Source organism: Salmo trutta, chromosome 10 (genome assembly GCF_901001165.1).
Source record: "Salmo trutta chromosome 10, fSalTru1.1, whole genome shotgun sequence".
Taxonomy (NCBI): Eukaryota; Metazoa; Chordata; class Actinopteri; order Salmoniformes; family Salmonidae; genus Salmo; species Salmo trutta.
In genome coordinates, this window is record NC_042966.1 from 14186347 (window position 1) to 14202282 (window position 15936).

General features: G+C 41.9%; 1 protein-coding gene across 2 annotated transcripts; it reads left to right on the plus strand.

Moving 5' to 3' along the window:
- Nucleotides 1-91: 91 nt before the first annotated feature.
- asah2 (N-acylsphingosine amidohydrolase 2) lies at nt 92-15884 on the plus strand. 2 transcript variants are annotated; one of them, XM_029764528.1, is made up of 21 exons: nt 92-1154; nt 1658-1799; nt 2034-2140; nt 2462-2605; nt 2779-2955; nt 3166-3293; nt 3435-3512; nt 3692-3812; nt 5844-5969; nt 6153-6242; nt 6594-6698; nt 7276-7357; nt 7892-8007; nt 8196-8290; nt 8603-8642; nt 13229-13327; nt 13430-13525; nt 13620-13772; nt 13894-13950; nt 14059-14147; nt 15282-15884. In XM_029764528.1, the coding sequence occupies exons 2-21, from the start codon at nt 1667-1669 to the stop codon at nt 15469-15471; spliced, it is 2226 nt and encodes a 741-aa protein (XP_029620388.1). In that variant the 5' UTR covers nt 92-1154; nt 1658-1666; the 3' UTR covers nt 15472-15884. The 2 variants fall into 2 exon arrangements, with proteins under 2 accessions (XP_029620388.1, XP_029620389.1); XM_029764529.1 differs by lacking the exon at nt 92-1154 and adding an exon at nt 1201-1475.
- The last annotated feature ends 52 nt before the right edge of the window (nt 15885-15936 follow it).

The window sequence follows — 15936 nt, forward strand, 5'->3', positions numbered from 1 at the left end:
CACATGGTTTTGTGCGTGTTTGTTCTTTGTTTAGTGTTCAAGACTTCTGTGAGCTGGTGTGTTTTTCCCTGCGTGGAAATCATTGTTGTTTCTTTTCGAGTAAAGTACGTATTTTACTGAGTTATGTGTCCTGCACCTGACTCCGTCCTACCCGCTGCACACTGACATTTGACAACTAATGTATTCATGTTGAATTAAATGACCGTTTTAAAGTTATACATCAGTATTTAGACTGGAACAGATAGGACGATGCTTGAATGATCCTGATGCTGATCACCGATATAGCACACACACACTTGAACAATTATGACTCCATTACATTTTCTCCTTGTTTCTGAATGTAAAGGATCATGCAATTCTTTGAATCCGGTCAGTGTCTTTCCAAGGCAATCGTGTTTGAAAAAAGAAATCCTGACTCATTTCTTATTTTCTATTGATTTATTTATTACATTGATTATTGCTCATGTTTTTCTCTGTTAGGGGAATATTAGACTCTCTATGTCATGTAACTTCTTGCCTATTATGCCAAATAGCTGCATTGTGTGTGCTGTCCTTTGACCAAATTGTAGGTCAGTGTGATGGAGAGAGAGATTAACACAGTGAGGTTTTATTGAGGGGTCATGACAATGACTCTGCTTACTGATGAAGACTGACCCAAATGCCCCTCTCCTCAAATTAAATGTATACCTCAGAACTGTCCTGTTAACCACCCAATGAGAAGAGCTGATTGTGGTGTAACCATGGGGAAAAATGTATCCGATAGGAAATAAATCATATTTAGCACACTTAATCTGTGATTGTTGTATTTATGTACTGAAGAAGTGATCTTTCTCTGCTCAGTTTGGTCACGTGTATAATATCTTTTCACTCTGTAATCAACCATATGCATCTATGACCTTTGGAATGAAAAATACTTCTAAGTGATATGTAATAGTTATGTAACAAAGCCATCCTTGGTCAAGGCTGAGATTTAATTTATTGTACCGTTGGGTTGTTTTCAATACAGGCTGTAAAAAAAGATCAGTCAAGTCATATTACCTTTGTTCCAGGACTGTACACTATAACCTTGTCGGTCTATTAGAGACAATTCCATTTGTGTTGTCTTTTTCTCCTGAAGAAATTGATCCGTCGCCCAAGGAGCGTGTAAACAATATGTGAGTATGACATGCTTTTCCCATGTTGCTTTGCTACTTTGAAATGGGATTCTTATGTATGGGTAATGGCATGTTCTACTCCATGACAAACACCCGTATGCTCTCGTGGTGTGCTATGACGTGTCATTCTGCAGTGAACTAGAAAACATTCTGCTATTGACTGTTGTTCTCTTGGAATGTCATTCAATGTTAGAAAGAATTGGAGCTTCAACAGTTGTGATTGCTTGGGGAATATTGTCAACTTAGACAGTTTCCACTTTTCTGTCCAGTTACAAAATAAATCCATGCAAAAAACGGAATGAAATGATGCAGCGTTAACAGGTTTTATTACGTTTTTCAATAACCGTTTCTTTCTTCTATTTGCTATCATTTTCTAAGACAAGCGTATCATTAGTGTGCTTCTGTCAAGCTTTAAGCTGAGTGACTTTCGTTCACGAAGCACTTCTCACATTTCTAAGAAGTGCCTCTGTTAACATTCTTACCACCATGTCTGTTATGCTTAGCGTTGGGCCATGGTTCGGGGGAAAACGGTGTGCTGTGGCCTGAGCACCCTCGAAGTCACCCTCATGGTCCTGTTTGTGGTCATGACCGCAGTATCTGTGGGGCTCATCTCGGTCATGGCCGTCCACTGGGAAGACCGATTGCGTAAGAGTTCAAGTCCGCTTGTCTGCTTTTGCTCATGTGGGCAGTTTGTTGTTTTAGTGCGAGATAGCAGGGGTTTATCATGTTGTTTATTTACCAATACGAGTAAACGTTCCTTGACCACATGACTGCCAAAAATGAAATCTTTATTCCTTTTATTTCGAAAAGTCTAATTCAGAAACATGTGTTTATTTTTGATGGTATGAACAACTGATGTGTAATGTTTTTTGACTACAGAGGAACCAGAGCCTACAGTAAGTCCTACTGCAGGACCACATGAGAACCCATACCTCATAGGGGTGGGCAGAGCAGACTGCACAGGACCCCCTGGGGATGTCCCCCTGGTGAGTGGCAGCGGTCCTTCAGGACTCCGAAACTGAAGTTTTTTATTTCTTTTTGTATTTTCTTGACTATTTCACAAAAAGTCAAGCATGCTTCTTGCTTTACACTAGTGGCGTCTCTTGTATGCTCACAAATCATTGTCATGGAGATGTGGCTGAGATTGACCCACCCACATTGAGAAATACCTGATAAGAATCTGTGATAGCATTTATGATGAGACAATGAGATGAGATCTGTGATAAGGAGTCCTCATTTTCAGTTGTTTACAGTTTGCACTTACAATGCCATAAACCAGGGAAGTTAATGTTATATCTTCATTCCAGATGGGCTATGCGAACGTGGAGCAGACTGCTGCGGGTATCCACACACGCCTCTTCAGCAGGGCCTTTATTGTGGATAATGGGAGCAAGAGGGTGGTGTTTGTGACAGCTGACATCGGCATGGTCTCTCAGAGGTTACGGCTGGAGGTGAGCTACAGTATACCGAACCACACACACACACGTTAAACTCTGTCAGCTTTCGGAATCAAGGAGGAGGCTGACGGAAATGGAGAATGCAAATGCACTATAAAACACACTCAAAAAATGCATACGTTTGAATTAGTAGTCAGTGTTGTCTCATCCAATGCAATGTGTTTTAGGTGCTGAAGGAACTTGAGGTGAAATATGGTAACCTGTACAGACAGGACAATGTGATTCTGAGCGGCACCCACACACACTCTGGTCTGGGTGGGTACTTCCAATACACCCTCTTCATGATCACTAGTAAAGGTTACATCAAACCCTCCATCAAAGCCATCGTCAATGGAATTGTCAAGGTGCCTGTCCCTATGTCACTCCTGACTGCAATATATAAATCCATATATTTTACTGCCTCAAGTTGACTATATTGATCACGTTTTATGCATTACAGTACTTGAGTTGCATTACTTCGCTATATATGGTATCTAATACAATAAAATGGATGAACTAGTGAAAATGCTGTGGGAGTTTGCGGTTTGACAATAAAACCTTGTGTGTCCACTTAGAGCATTGATATAGCACACAGGAATATAAAACCTGGGAGAATCTACATGAGCAAAGGAGAGCTGGAGGAGAGCAACCTAAACAGAAGTCCTCACTCCTACCTCAACAACCCTGCAGAGGAGAGGAACAAGTATGTTTGTACCATTTTTTTATACTGTAGCTCACAAAGTATAAATACAGGATATAGCTTGTAGACCAGGCTTGTTCATATTAATGAATGTTTCAGAAATTGGTTTGTATTGTAGACTCTCAATCATACAACCTTTTACAGGTATAAATCCAACACAGACAAGCAGGTCACACTTCTGAAGTTCACAGACCTGGATGGAGATGGTATGGGCATGCTCAGGTAAAAAGAAACACGTTTCCACCTCTTATGTACATTATACAAACTGTATGATGTGGCCTGTTGGTGTCAAAATCTGGCTATAATGACTTATGAGAATGGCAGTGAGATGTCTTTGAGGACCTCTGACCTGTTGGTTCACATTTATCAGACCCGATGACATATGGCACTGTCACTTTCAGCTGGTTCGCTGTCCATGCTGTCAGTATGAACTACACCAATCAGATGGTCAGCAGTGATAACATGGGCTATGCTTCTTACCTACTGGAGCAGGAGAAAAACATTGGCTTCTTGCCCGGAGAGGTGAGGTTTCATTATCCTTGTCCAATCAACATTTTCATATTTAGTATAATAGAGACGTGGTGGCTGTTGGCTGTTTCCCCATTGCAACTACAGAATGATTGAATGTGTGTGTTGGGATAGTGACTCGAGTCTGTTGAGATCCTGTGTGGAACAAATAAATAGAGCCAATCTAAATGTTATTTTTCTGCACTTTTGGGCTAAATGTGTAATAAACTTAACTTCTGTAATTAAATCATGTTCATGCAGTTCTCCGTTATGCAAGTTGATTAAACCTAACTCTCCACAATCACTCGAGAGCTGAGCTTTGATTTCTTTCTTACTTTAACAAAATCAACACTTTCAGACTGCTTACATATGCAAAACTTGGCTTTGATAAGCTAAATTGGGGTATGAGTTCATTAGAGCTGGGAACATTTCAATTATTGATTAATAAAGTGATGTTGGAAACTTACATTCATGGGACATGAAAACAAAATAAATATGTATATGAAATATATTACGTATATCACATTGTGTAAAATATGGAATATATAGAGTACCAGGAAAACGTTTGGACACACCTACTTATTCATTTTTACTATTTTCTACATGGTAAAATAATAGTGAAGACATCAACACTATGAAATAACAAATATTATGGAATCATGTAGTAACCAAAAAAGTGTTAAACAAATCAAAATATATTTTAGATTTTAAATTCTTCAAAGTAGCCACCCTTTGCCTTGATGACAGCTTTGCACATTCTTGGCAGTCTTTCAACCAGCTTCATGAGGTAGTCACCTAGAATGCATTTCAATTAACAGGTGTGTCTTGTTAATTTGTGGAATTTCTTTCCTTAATGCGTTTGAACCAATCAGTTGTATTTTGACAAAGTAGGGGTGGTATACAGAAGATAGCCCTATTTGGTAAAAGACTAAGTCGATATTATGGCAAAAACAGCTCAAATAAGCAAAGAGAAATGACAGTCCATCATTACTTCAAGACGAATGAAAGTCAGTCAATCCAGAAAATTTCAAGAACTTTGAAAGTTTCTTCAAGTGCAGTCGCAAAATCCATCAAACGCTATGATGAAACTGGCTCTCATGAGGACCACCACAGGAAAGGAAAAGCCAAAGTTACCTCTGCTGCAGAGGATAAGTTCATAAGAGTTACCAGCCTTACCAGAAAATGTAGCCCAAATAAATGCTTCACATAGTTCAAGTAACAGACACATCTCAACATTAACTGTTCAGAGGAGACTGCGTGAATCAGGCCTTTATGGTCGAATTGCTGCAAATAAACCACTACTAAAGGACACCAATACGAAGAAGAGACTTGCTTGGGCCAAGAAACACGAGCAATGGACATTAGACCGGTGGAAATTTGTCCTTTGGTCTGGAGTCCAAATTGGAGAATTTTGGTTCCAACCGCCGTGTCGTTGTGAGACGCAGAGTAGGTGAACGGAAGATCTCCGCATGTGTGGTTTCCACCGTGAAGCATGGAGGAGAAGGTGTGACGATGTGGGGATGCAACAGGAAATTGACCCAACACACTTCCAGGCTGTGTAAGGGTTATTTGACCAAGACAGAGAGTGATGGAGTGCTGCATCAGATGACCTGGCCTCCACAATCACCTGACCTCAACCCAATTGAGATGATTTGGGATGAGTTGGACCGCAGAGTGAAAGGAAAAGCAGCCAACAAGTGCTCAGCATATGTGGAAACTCCTTCAAGACTGTTGGAAAAGCATTCCAGGTGAAGCTGATTGAGAGAATGTCAAGAGTGTGCAAAGCTGTCATCAAGGAAAAGGGTGGCTACTTTGAAAAATTACAAATATATTTTGATTTGTTTAACACTTTTTTGGTTACTACATGATTCCATATATGATTATTTCCTAGTTTTGATGTCTTCACTATTATTATACAATGTAGAAAATAGTAAAAAATGTATAAAAAAAACCTTGAATGAGTAGGTGTGTCCAAACTTTTGACTGGTACTGTATGTGAAGGACTCCTTACTCCATTTGTATGTGTGACACTGTGTCTTGTTCCAGGGGCCGTTTGTGGCAGCCTTTGCCTCTTCTAACCTGGGAGACGCCAGCCCAAACATCAGAGGGCCATTCTGTGCCAACACTGGACTCCCCTGTGATTACCTCAACAGCTCCTGTCCCATCGGAGGGGTGTGTACGGCAGACACAGAACAGTAGAAGTACTCCATGGAATACTGTAGCAGACGTTTACTGAACAGCATCAGCATGTTTACGCTCTGTGCAAATTCAAAGTTTATGTTCGCATAGAATCCATAGCAAAAAAACACTACCGCTCCAACCTGTGTACACCACCTCTTGTGTGATGTTTTCCAGCTAAAAATGTGTGTAGCGCTGGGTCCGGCAGGATCTGACATGTTCAACAACACCAAGATCATAGGAGAGAACATTTTCAAAAGGGCAAAGGTAAGACATCTTACCGGTCACTATGAGTCATATGCCCATTTTTAAGTCCATGATCTGTGAAACAACTTTGCCTCGCTGAGAAACCAATTACGTGGATAGATGTTTGTCTTCTCCATCAAGAGATTAGTTGAGTTGATGATCCATATCTAGGTAACCTAAGGGTCAAGATCGTTGGCCAGTAACCTAAAGGTTGCTGGTTCGAATCCCCGAGCAGACTAGGCGAAACATCTGTCGATGTGCCCTTGAGCAAGGCACTTGATGCTAATTGTCCCTGTAAGTAGCTCTGGATAAGAGTGTCTGCTAAATGACTAAACTGTAAATGCCTGTTTTATTGTTGTCTGCCCCCTAAAGGATCTGTATGGTAAAGCCAGACAGGAGGTTCGTGGGCCCCTCCATGCAGCCCATCAGTGGGTGAATATGACTGACGTGACCGTCCAGCTAAACTCTACACACACAGTGAGAAACCCTAACCTTAACTCTAAACCTAACCTCTGGACCTGTAAGAGCACACGGGGAGCCAAACCAAAAAGTGTGTCACAAGTAACAAAGAATGCCCTCGATTCAACTTCTCACCTCTGCCTCACTCTTTATCTTGAAACACCAAGAGTATGTTCTAGTTATTGACTTTTATGGTGCCTTGCTTTATCAACATCAGAGATAATGCTGGAAGTATTAAGGATAATATAATTCCCTGATGTCGACTGCAGTGTGATACAACTGAAAAATCTGCCGATGTGCCCTTGAGCAAGACACTTAATCCTAATTGCTCCAGGGTCGCCGTTGATTATGGCAGACACTGGCTGTGACTTCACTGTCTGAGGGTGACTGAGGAAGAGTTGGGATGTGCAAAAAAAACACATGTTCAATTCACACATGCGTATTAATACACACTTGTACATGTATGGAATAGGACAAATATAAGCACCCACCTCATTATTATTATAATTATTATAACCGCAGAAGTTTGACCCAGTTCATTTTGATACAGTATGTATTGAATTTTGGGATTCTGACGCTTGTCTCTCACAATCAGGGCAGAACCTGTAAACCAGCCCTGGGCCACAGCTTCGCCGCAGGGACTACAGACGGAGGAGGCGACCTCAATTTCACACAAGGTTAGAAACCTTTCTCTGCTTTTTATTGTCCATTATACACTGAGTGTACAAAACATTAGTAACACATACTCTTTCCATGACATAGGTAAACATAGGTAAATCCAGGTAAATGCTATGATCCTTTATTGATGTCCACTTCAATCAGTGTAGATTGGTATTTGGTATTGGCATTTGGTATTGGTATTTAAGAGCAGTTTGAGTGTCAAGAACTGCAACACTACTGGGTTTTTCACGCTCAACAGTTTCCCGTGTGTATCAAGAATGGTCCACCACCCAAAGGCCATCCAGCCAACTTGACACGACTGTGGGAAGCATTGGAGTCAACATGGGCGCAGCATCCCTGTGGAATGCTTTCGACACCTTGTAGAGTCCATGCCCCGACGTTATTGAGGTGCAACTCAATATTTGGAAGGTCTTCCTAATGTTTTGAACACTCAATGTATATTACTGTGCTATATTAAGATAATTGTCACGTAGATAATCACTCCTCGATGTACTGAATTGTTCTGAAATGTACATGCTGTATGTATCCAGGAGCTGTTGAAGGTGACCCATTTTGGGACGGAATTAGAGATGCGCTGCTTGGAGCTCCCTCCAATGAGACACAGGACTGCCACCGACCCAAACCTATTCTCTTTAGCACTGGAGAGGTGGGCACTGTTCTCTTTCTGCCTTTTTCCATTGCGCTCCAAGTGCGGCCAGAGACTTTCCATGGGCTTGAACTGTGGCGTTACTTAGGGAAATTGTGTTTCCATAGCCAGAGCTGTGTGTCAGTGTTACTGCACATGATGTCACCATCGGTGAGATGTGACTGTAACAGTGTCGTTCTCTGCCTTAGATGACCTGGCCCCTCCCCTGGCACCCAAGCATTGTGGACGTTCAGATGATCACCATAGGACCTGTGGCCATTGTGGCTATCCCTGGAGAAATGACGTGAGTTTCCACTACAGTCTGTAGTTGTTGTTTTTTTTTTTTTTTTTTTTTTACCCTAATAGACCCTAATTAGATTTTCCTCACAATGCTGTCATGGAAAATGTGATTAAGGAACAATGAGTTAGAGTTGGACTTGAGATGGAACAGGTTGTGACTCTGTGGTTGCTGGTCACGCATTCAGGCGCACATTGAAAGAACAATGCAAATCAACCTTTATAGAGAACACACAACGCAAAACAGACAGTCCGCAGTGTTTGTTTAGCTGACATGTTAAAAGACATTGATTGTGTTCTGTTTACCCATGTTTTGCAGCACGATGTCAGGAAGGAGAATAAGAGAGGCAGTCAAGCAGGTGAGAATCAAATATCACACACATACAAATGTAGGCACACACGCACATGCACACCACATGCACGCACACCCACTTATTAAGGCAAATATACTGTTAGCATTCTTTATGTTTTAAATTTGAATGTATGTCATACAAATCACATTTTATCAAATCACATGCTTCGTATACAATAGGTTTGGACTCCCCAACAATGCAGAGAGAAAGAAAATAGAGAAATAATAGAAAAGTAAAACATGTAATAATAGATACACACTGAGTGACAATAACGTGGCTATACAAGCGGTACCAGTACCGGGTCCATGTGCAGGGGTACGGGGTAATTGAGGTGGATGTGTACATATACAGTGCATTCGGGAAGGTATTCAGACCCCTTGACTTTTTCCACATTTTTTTTACGTTACAGCCTTATTCTAAAATGTATTAAATGTTTTTTTCCTTCATCAGTCTACACACTGACAAAGGGATAACAGGTTTTTGAAAATGCATTAAAAATAAAAACAGAAATACCTTATTTACATAAGTATTCAGATCCTTAGCTATGAGACTCAAAATTGAGCTCAGATGCATCCTGTTTCCATTGATCATCCTTGAAATGTTTCTACAACTTGATTGGAGTCCACCTGTAGTGAATTCAAATGATTGGAAAGGCACACACCTGTCTTTATATAAGGTCCCACAGTTGACAGTGCATATAAGAGCAAAAACCAAGCCAGGAAGTCAAAGGAATTGTCTGTAGAGCTCCGAGACAGGATTGTGTCAAGGCACAGATCTGGGGAAGGGTACCAAAAAATTTCTGCAGCATTGAAGGTCCCCAAGGACATATTGGACTCCATCCTTCTTAAATGGAAGAAGTTTGGAACCACCAAGCCTCTTCCTAGAGCTGGCCGCCCGGAAAAACTGAGCAATCGGGGGAGAAGGGCCTTGGTCAGGGAGGTAACCAAGAACCCGATGCTCACTCTGACAGAGCTCCAGAGTTCCTCTGTGGAGATGGGATAACCTCCAGAAGGACTACCATCTCTGCAGCACTCCACCAATCAGGCTTTTATGGTAGAGTGGCCAGACGGAAGCCACTCCTCAGGAAAAGGCACATGACAGCCCACTTGGAGTTAGCCAAAAAAAATTCTCTAGTCTGAAGAAACCAAGATTGAACTCTTTGGCCTGAATGTCAAGTGTCACGTCTGGGGGAAACCTGGCACCATCCCTACAGTGAAGCATGGTGGTGGCAGCATCATGCTGTGGGGATGTTTTTTAGCGGCAGGGACTTGGAGACTAGTCAGGATCGAGGGAGGAAAGTACAGAGAGATCCTTGATGAAACCTGCTCCAGAGCGCTCAGGACTTCAGACTGGGGTGACGGTTCACCTTCTAACAGGATAACGACCCTAAGCACACAGCCAAGACAACGCAGGAGTGGCTTCGGGACAAGTCTCTGAATGTCCTTGAGTGGCCCAGCCAGACCCCGGACTTGAACCCGATTGAACATCTCTGGAGAGACCTGGAAATAGCTGTGCAGCGACACTCCCCATCCAACCTGACAGAGCTTGAGAAGATCTGCAGAAAAGCATGGGAGAAACTTTCCAAATACAAGTGCGCCAAGCTTGTAGCATCATCCCAAAAAGACTCAAGGCTGTAATTGCTTCCAAAGGTGCTTCAACAAAGTACTGAGTAAAGGGTCTGAATACTTATGTAAATGTTATATTTCATTTTTTTGCTTTGCCATTATGGGGTATTTTGTGTAGATTGATGAGGGGTTGGGAAATTTAATCAATTTTAGAATAAGTAACAAAGTGGAAGAAGTCAAGGGGTCTAAATACGTTCAGAATGCACTGTAACTAGGAATAAAAGAATGGATAGTAAACACCATGGGTGGACGGTGCCGTTCAAGATTTGGGAGGCCAATATTTTTTTTCTTCTAATGCAGCATATTGGATGACTGTCATTCATATTCCATTCACCCAGCTCAATGTAACATCGATAGGTTTAGGCTACTACATGATACTCTAATTTTCCCTTTACCCAATTATGAGGTTTCTACAACCTAGCATATGAATGAAAGTTTGCAACACAAAGTTGAAGTTGGAAGTTTACATACACTTAGGTTGGAGTCATTAAAACATCGTTTTTCAACCACTCCACAATTTTCTGGTTAACAAACTATACTTTTGGCAAGTCGGTTAGGACATCTACTTTATGCATGACACACATACTTTTTCCAACAATTGTTTACAGATTATTTCACTTATAATTCACTGTATCACAATTCCAGTGGGTCAGAAGTTTACATACACTAAGTTGACTGTGCCTTTAAACAGCTTGGAAAATTCCAGAAAATTATGTCATGGCTTTAGAAGCTTCTGATAGGCTAATTGACATCATTTGAGTCAATTGGAGGTGTACCTGTGGATGTATTTCAAGGCCTACCTTCAAACTCAGTGCCTCTTTGCTTGACATCATGGGAAAATCAAAAGAAATCAGCCAAGACCTCAGAAAAAAAATTGGAGACCTCTACAAGTCTGGTTCATCCTTGGGAGCAATTTCTAAATGCCTGAAGGTACCACGTTCATCTGTACAAACAATAGTATGCAAGTATAAACACCATGGGACCACGCAGCCGTCATACCGCTCAGGAAGTAGACGCGTTCTGTCTCCTAGAGATGAACGTACTTTGGTGCGAAAAGTGCAAATCAAGCCCAGTACAACAGCAAAGGACCTTGTGAAGATGCTGGAGGAAACAATAACAAAAGTATCTATATCCACAGTAAAACGAGTCCTATATCGAGTCCTATATAGCCAGACTATGGTTTGCAGCTGCACATGGGGACAAAGATCGTACTTTTTGGAGAAATGTCCTCTGTCTGATGAAACAAAAATAGAACAGTTTGGTCAGAAAAATGTTTGGAGGAAAAAGGGGGACTCTTGCAAGCTGAAAAACACCATCCCAACCGTGAAGCACGGGGTTGGCAGCATCATGTTGTGGGGCAGCTTTGCTGCAGGAGGGACTGGTGCACTTCACAAAGATGGCTTCATGAGAAACAAAATTATATGGATATATTGAAGCAACATCTCAAGACATCAGTCAGGAAGTTAAAGCTTGGTCACAAATGGGTCTTCCAAATGGACAATGACCCCAAGCATACTTCCAAAGTTGTGGCAAAATGGCTTAAGGACAACAAAGTCAAGGTATTGGAGTGGCCATCACAAAGCCCTGTCCTCAATCCTATAGAAAATATGTGGGCAGAACTGAAAAAGAGTGTGCGAGCAAGGAGGCCTACAACCTGACTCAGTTACACCAGCTCTGTCAGGAGTAATGGGCCAAAATTCACCCAACTTATTGTGGGAAGCTTGTGGAAGGCTACCCGAAATGTTTGACCCAAGTTAAACAATTTAAAGGCAATGCTACCAAATACTAATTGAGTGTATGTAAACTTCTGACCCCCTGGGAATGTGATGAAAGAAATAAAAGCTGAAATAAATCATTCCCTACAATTATTCTGACATTTCACATTCTTAAAAGAAAGTGGTGATCCTAACTGACCTAATACAGGGAATTTTTACTCTGATTAAATGTCAAGAATTGTGAAAAACTGAGTTTAAATGTACTTGGCTAAGGTGTATGTAAACTTCCGACTTCAAATGTCAGAATAATAGTAGAGAGAATGATTCATTTCAGATTTTAGCTACAGCTACTGGCTGTAGCTTATGCTTTCTGTACTAGATTCATTTTGTGATACTTTGATTGGGTGGTCAACATGTCAGTTCATGCTGCAAGAGCTCTGATAGGTTGGAGGACGTCCTCTGGAAGTTGTCATAATTACTGTGTAAGTCTATGGAATGGGGTGAGAACAATGTGTCTCCTAGGTTTTGTATTGAAGCCAATGTACCCAGAGGAGGACGGAAGCTAGCTGTCCTCTGGCTACACCCTGGCTACAGAGTGCTGTTGAGGCTACTGTATACTACTGCAAAACAGTGTGTTATAATCAATTATTTGGTGACGTGAATATATTTACTATAGTTTTATCTGAAAAGGATAACTTTTTAAAATGTTTTTAATCATTTTAATTTGAATTAAATCACTGAGGGGGATGGTCCTCCCCTTGCTCCTCTGAGTAGCCTCCACTGGTAAACAGTAGCAGCAGTGTATGTGACACTGATGAGTCCAAAAAGTTAGTGCAAAAGGATCAATGTAGATAGTCAGAGTATCTATTTGATCAACTATTTAACTTACTATTTAACAGTCTTATGGCTTGGGGGTAGAAGCTGTTCAGAGTCCTGTTGGTACTGCTTGCCATGCAGTAGCAGACAGAACAGTCTATGACTTGGATGGCTGGAGTCTTTGACAATTTTTAGGGCCATACTCTGACACCGCCTGGTATAGAGGTCTTAAAGATCGGAGGGCCCTTGCCAAATCTTTTCAGCCTCCTGAGGCGGAGAGGCGTTGTCGTACCCTCTTCACAATTGTGTTGGTGTGTTTGGACCATGTTAAATCCTAAGTGATGTGGACACCGAGGAACTTGAAGCTCTCGACCTACTCCACTTCAGCCCCATCGTTGTGAATGACATGATGCTTGTGTATGTGCTTGTTGATCAGGAATTGGAGGCCCAGGGAACATTCAGTAATGCAGAGGTGGTCGTCGCTGGCCTGTGCAACATCTACACTCATTACATCACCACCTATGAGGAGTACCAGGTACGAGAGAACAAGCGATTTCGAGTGGTATCAAATCACTGCTCCTGATCTGATCTGATCACAAAAGGGCCCATAGTCACTGATGAGATTTGTTTTCTACAGATCCAGCGTTATGAAGGAGCTTCCACCATCTACGGGCCTCATACACTTTCTGCATACATTCAGAAGTTTAGGGGTCTGGCCAAGGCCATTGCAGAGGTGAGGACCACATACTGTACATACTGTACCGGCTCCTGTTACAGTGAATGTCCTTTTCCAGCTGACTGTATTTCAACTTCTCCTATGCTCACAGGGTAAAGAGCAGGAGCTGCCCAAGGGTCCTGAGCCCCCTTTCTTCAAGGACAGTCAGCTGTTCAGCTTGCTTCCTGCTGCGGCTGTAGACAAAAAGCCAATCAACACCACGTTTGGAGAGGTTTTAGAGCAAGTGGACCCAGAGTACACGGTCGTAAGTCTGACTTGGTCAAAATGCTATGAGCTAATGTTTTTTTTTTACTTGTTTACAACATCAATACTGAATCTCCTCAGCATATGAATGCAGTTCAAGGGATGTTAATGTATTCCTGTAGGGGGATGTTGCTTCTGTCACATTTGTTGCAGGGAATCCAAGACACTCAGGAGACATGGTGAGGCCGCAATCTTACACTTAACTAGTATCATTGACGGTATTATGCTTCTTTTAGATACCTTGGTTGTATAGTATGTAGCACATCACTGATACCATGTCATTTCAGAGGGACAAGACCTTTGTCACTGTGGAAAAGTATCATAACAGCACAGCGTACTGGGACGTCGTTCACACAGATGCATCTTGGGAGACAAGGTAGAGCACTGTTCATTCAAATTCCTTATTTCATAAACACTCTATCAGACCCAATCCATTTTGTTAGAGCTTGATATCATTTTAATGGCCGCTGTAATAACTAGCGGCACCTGGAAAACTCTCTTCGGTTTGATTATTTTATCTGATGAGCACAGAATGCTTATTGGGCATTATTCACATCGGGCCTTATCTTTCAAGGACCACTCGTTGATAATGTTGTGCTGATCAGCACCTTGTATCTGGTTATCACCACAGCTTAACACACAGGCTGCTATAAAAGGGATATTGTAAGATTCTGGCATTTTAAGCCATTATTCTACTTACCCAGTCAGATGAACTTGTGCAGTATGAAGGAAGTTAGTGGTAGTTTCCGAGCCAATGCTAACTAGCGTTAGCGCAACGACTGGAAGTCTACTGGTACGCTGGCATTGCTACTGTACCTGTAGACTTCCAGTCATTGTGCTAATGCTAGTTAGCGTTGGCTTAGTTGTCTCGCGAAACTACCACTAACTTCCTTCATACTGCACTCGGAGACATAAAAATGGTATCTACCAGTTCATCTGACTCTGGGTAATCTCGCAGTGTCCCTTTAAACACAGGCTCAAATCCAGGTTCACAATGACGCACAAGATGCGTCTAAAGAAATCATAAGGATGTAGACAGTGTATTTGAATTGACTGAGATTATTGATGGCTGAGTAGGTCGTTCATTGGCAGAGTTCGGCTGCGACGTTAATTGCAAGCATAACAGGTATTTTTGAGAGGAGCATTGGTAGGTTGGGCAGGATGATTGCTTGGGGGTGGTCTTTAGAGGTGGTATAGCCCAATTAGGGTTAGATTCAACCCCCGTTCAATGGGGTCAGCATTGGTCCACTGACCTCTCCATGGTGTGGTCATGATGAGTCTAAAGCCTGATATATCTGTGTGACAGTAACAAGGTCACAGTCTCTTTGATCAGCTCAATCAACATCATCCGGACGACATCAGGGGTGAAGGTGGGAGGGAGGGTTCTAATGGAGGGTGACACTGACCCCTCATGTCCCTTGTGTTCTTGTTTTCTCTTCTCTCTCTTCTCTTGTCTTCTCTTCTCTCCTTTCCTCTTGTCTCCTCTCCTCTTGTCTCCTTTCGCTAATAGGTTTCACTGGGTGAAGAATGGAGCGGAGAGCAATGCTACCATTGAGTGGCACATCCCTCTGTCAGCCCAGGCTGGCTCCTACAGGATCCGACACTTTGGACACTACAAACAGCGGAAGGGATTCCTAGAGACTGTGATCTTGGCGTATGAGGGTGTGTCGGATGTCTTCAGAGTCTCCAAAATAACGTAGAATTACTAACCACTGATCATTTGAATACGACAAGACCAGCAGTGGAAATAAGGCAGACGATAGTGTACACTTCTAGTGGCCCTGATATGATAAAGATTGTATGTTCTCCATTTCAATGTAATACAATGCACGTACAGTACTAAAGCATTAAACAAGACCCATGCTTCACAAAACAAAACCGGCCTTTGGGTTGACGTGCAAGAAGCCCATATGCCGAATGGGGACTACATTCAACAAGGTGTGAAGGGTAAATACGTGTGGTTTTGAATGAGAGCAGCTTCAGTGCTAGTCTATATTTCATCTCCCATGGAAGTTAAGATCATTTGTTTATGATCAGTTGATTCACATGTTTTTAGTATGTAATTATGTGCAGTCCTAATTCTTTTATAGAATTAAATGATTTGAAGTATTGTGACACATTTCTTAGTTATATGTAGAAAGAGTTGTAGTAAAGTGAAGGAAGCA

Bases quoted from the DNA above. Each gene is read 5' to 3' on its own strand.
- asah2 (XM_029764528.1), top strand. From the start codon at position 1,667: ATGGTTCGGGGGAAAACGGTGTGCTGTGGCCTGAGCACCCTCGAAGTC. The intron at 1,800-2,033 runs GTAAGAGTTCAA...TTTTGACTACAG, and splicing joins CCACTGGGAAGACCGATTGC to AGGAACCAGAGCCTACAGTA. The intron at 2,141-2,461 runs GTGAGTGGCAGC...TCTTCATTCCAG, and splicing joins CCCCTGGGGATGTCCCCCTG to ATGGGCTATGCGAACGTGGA.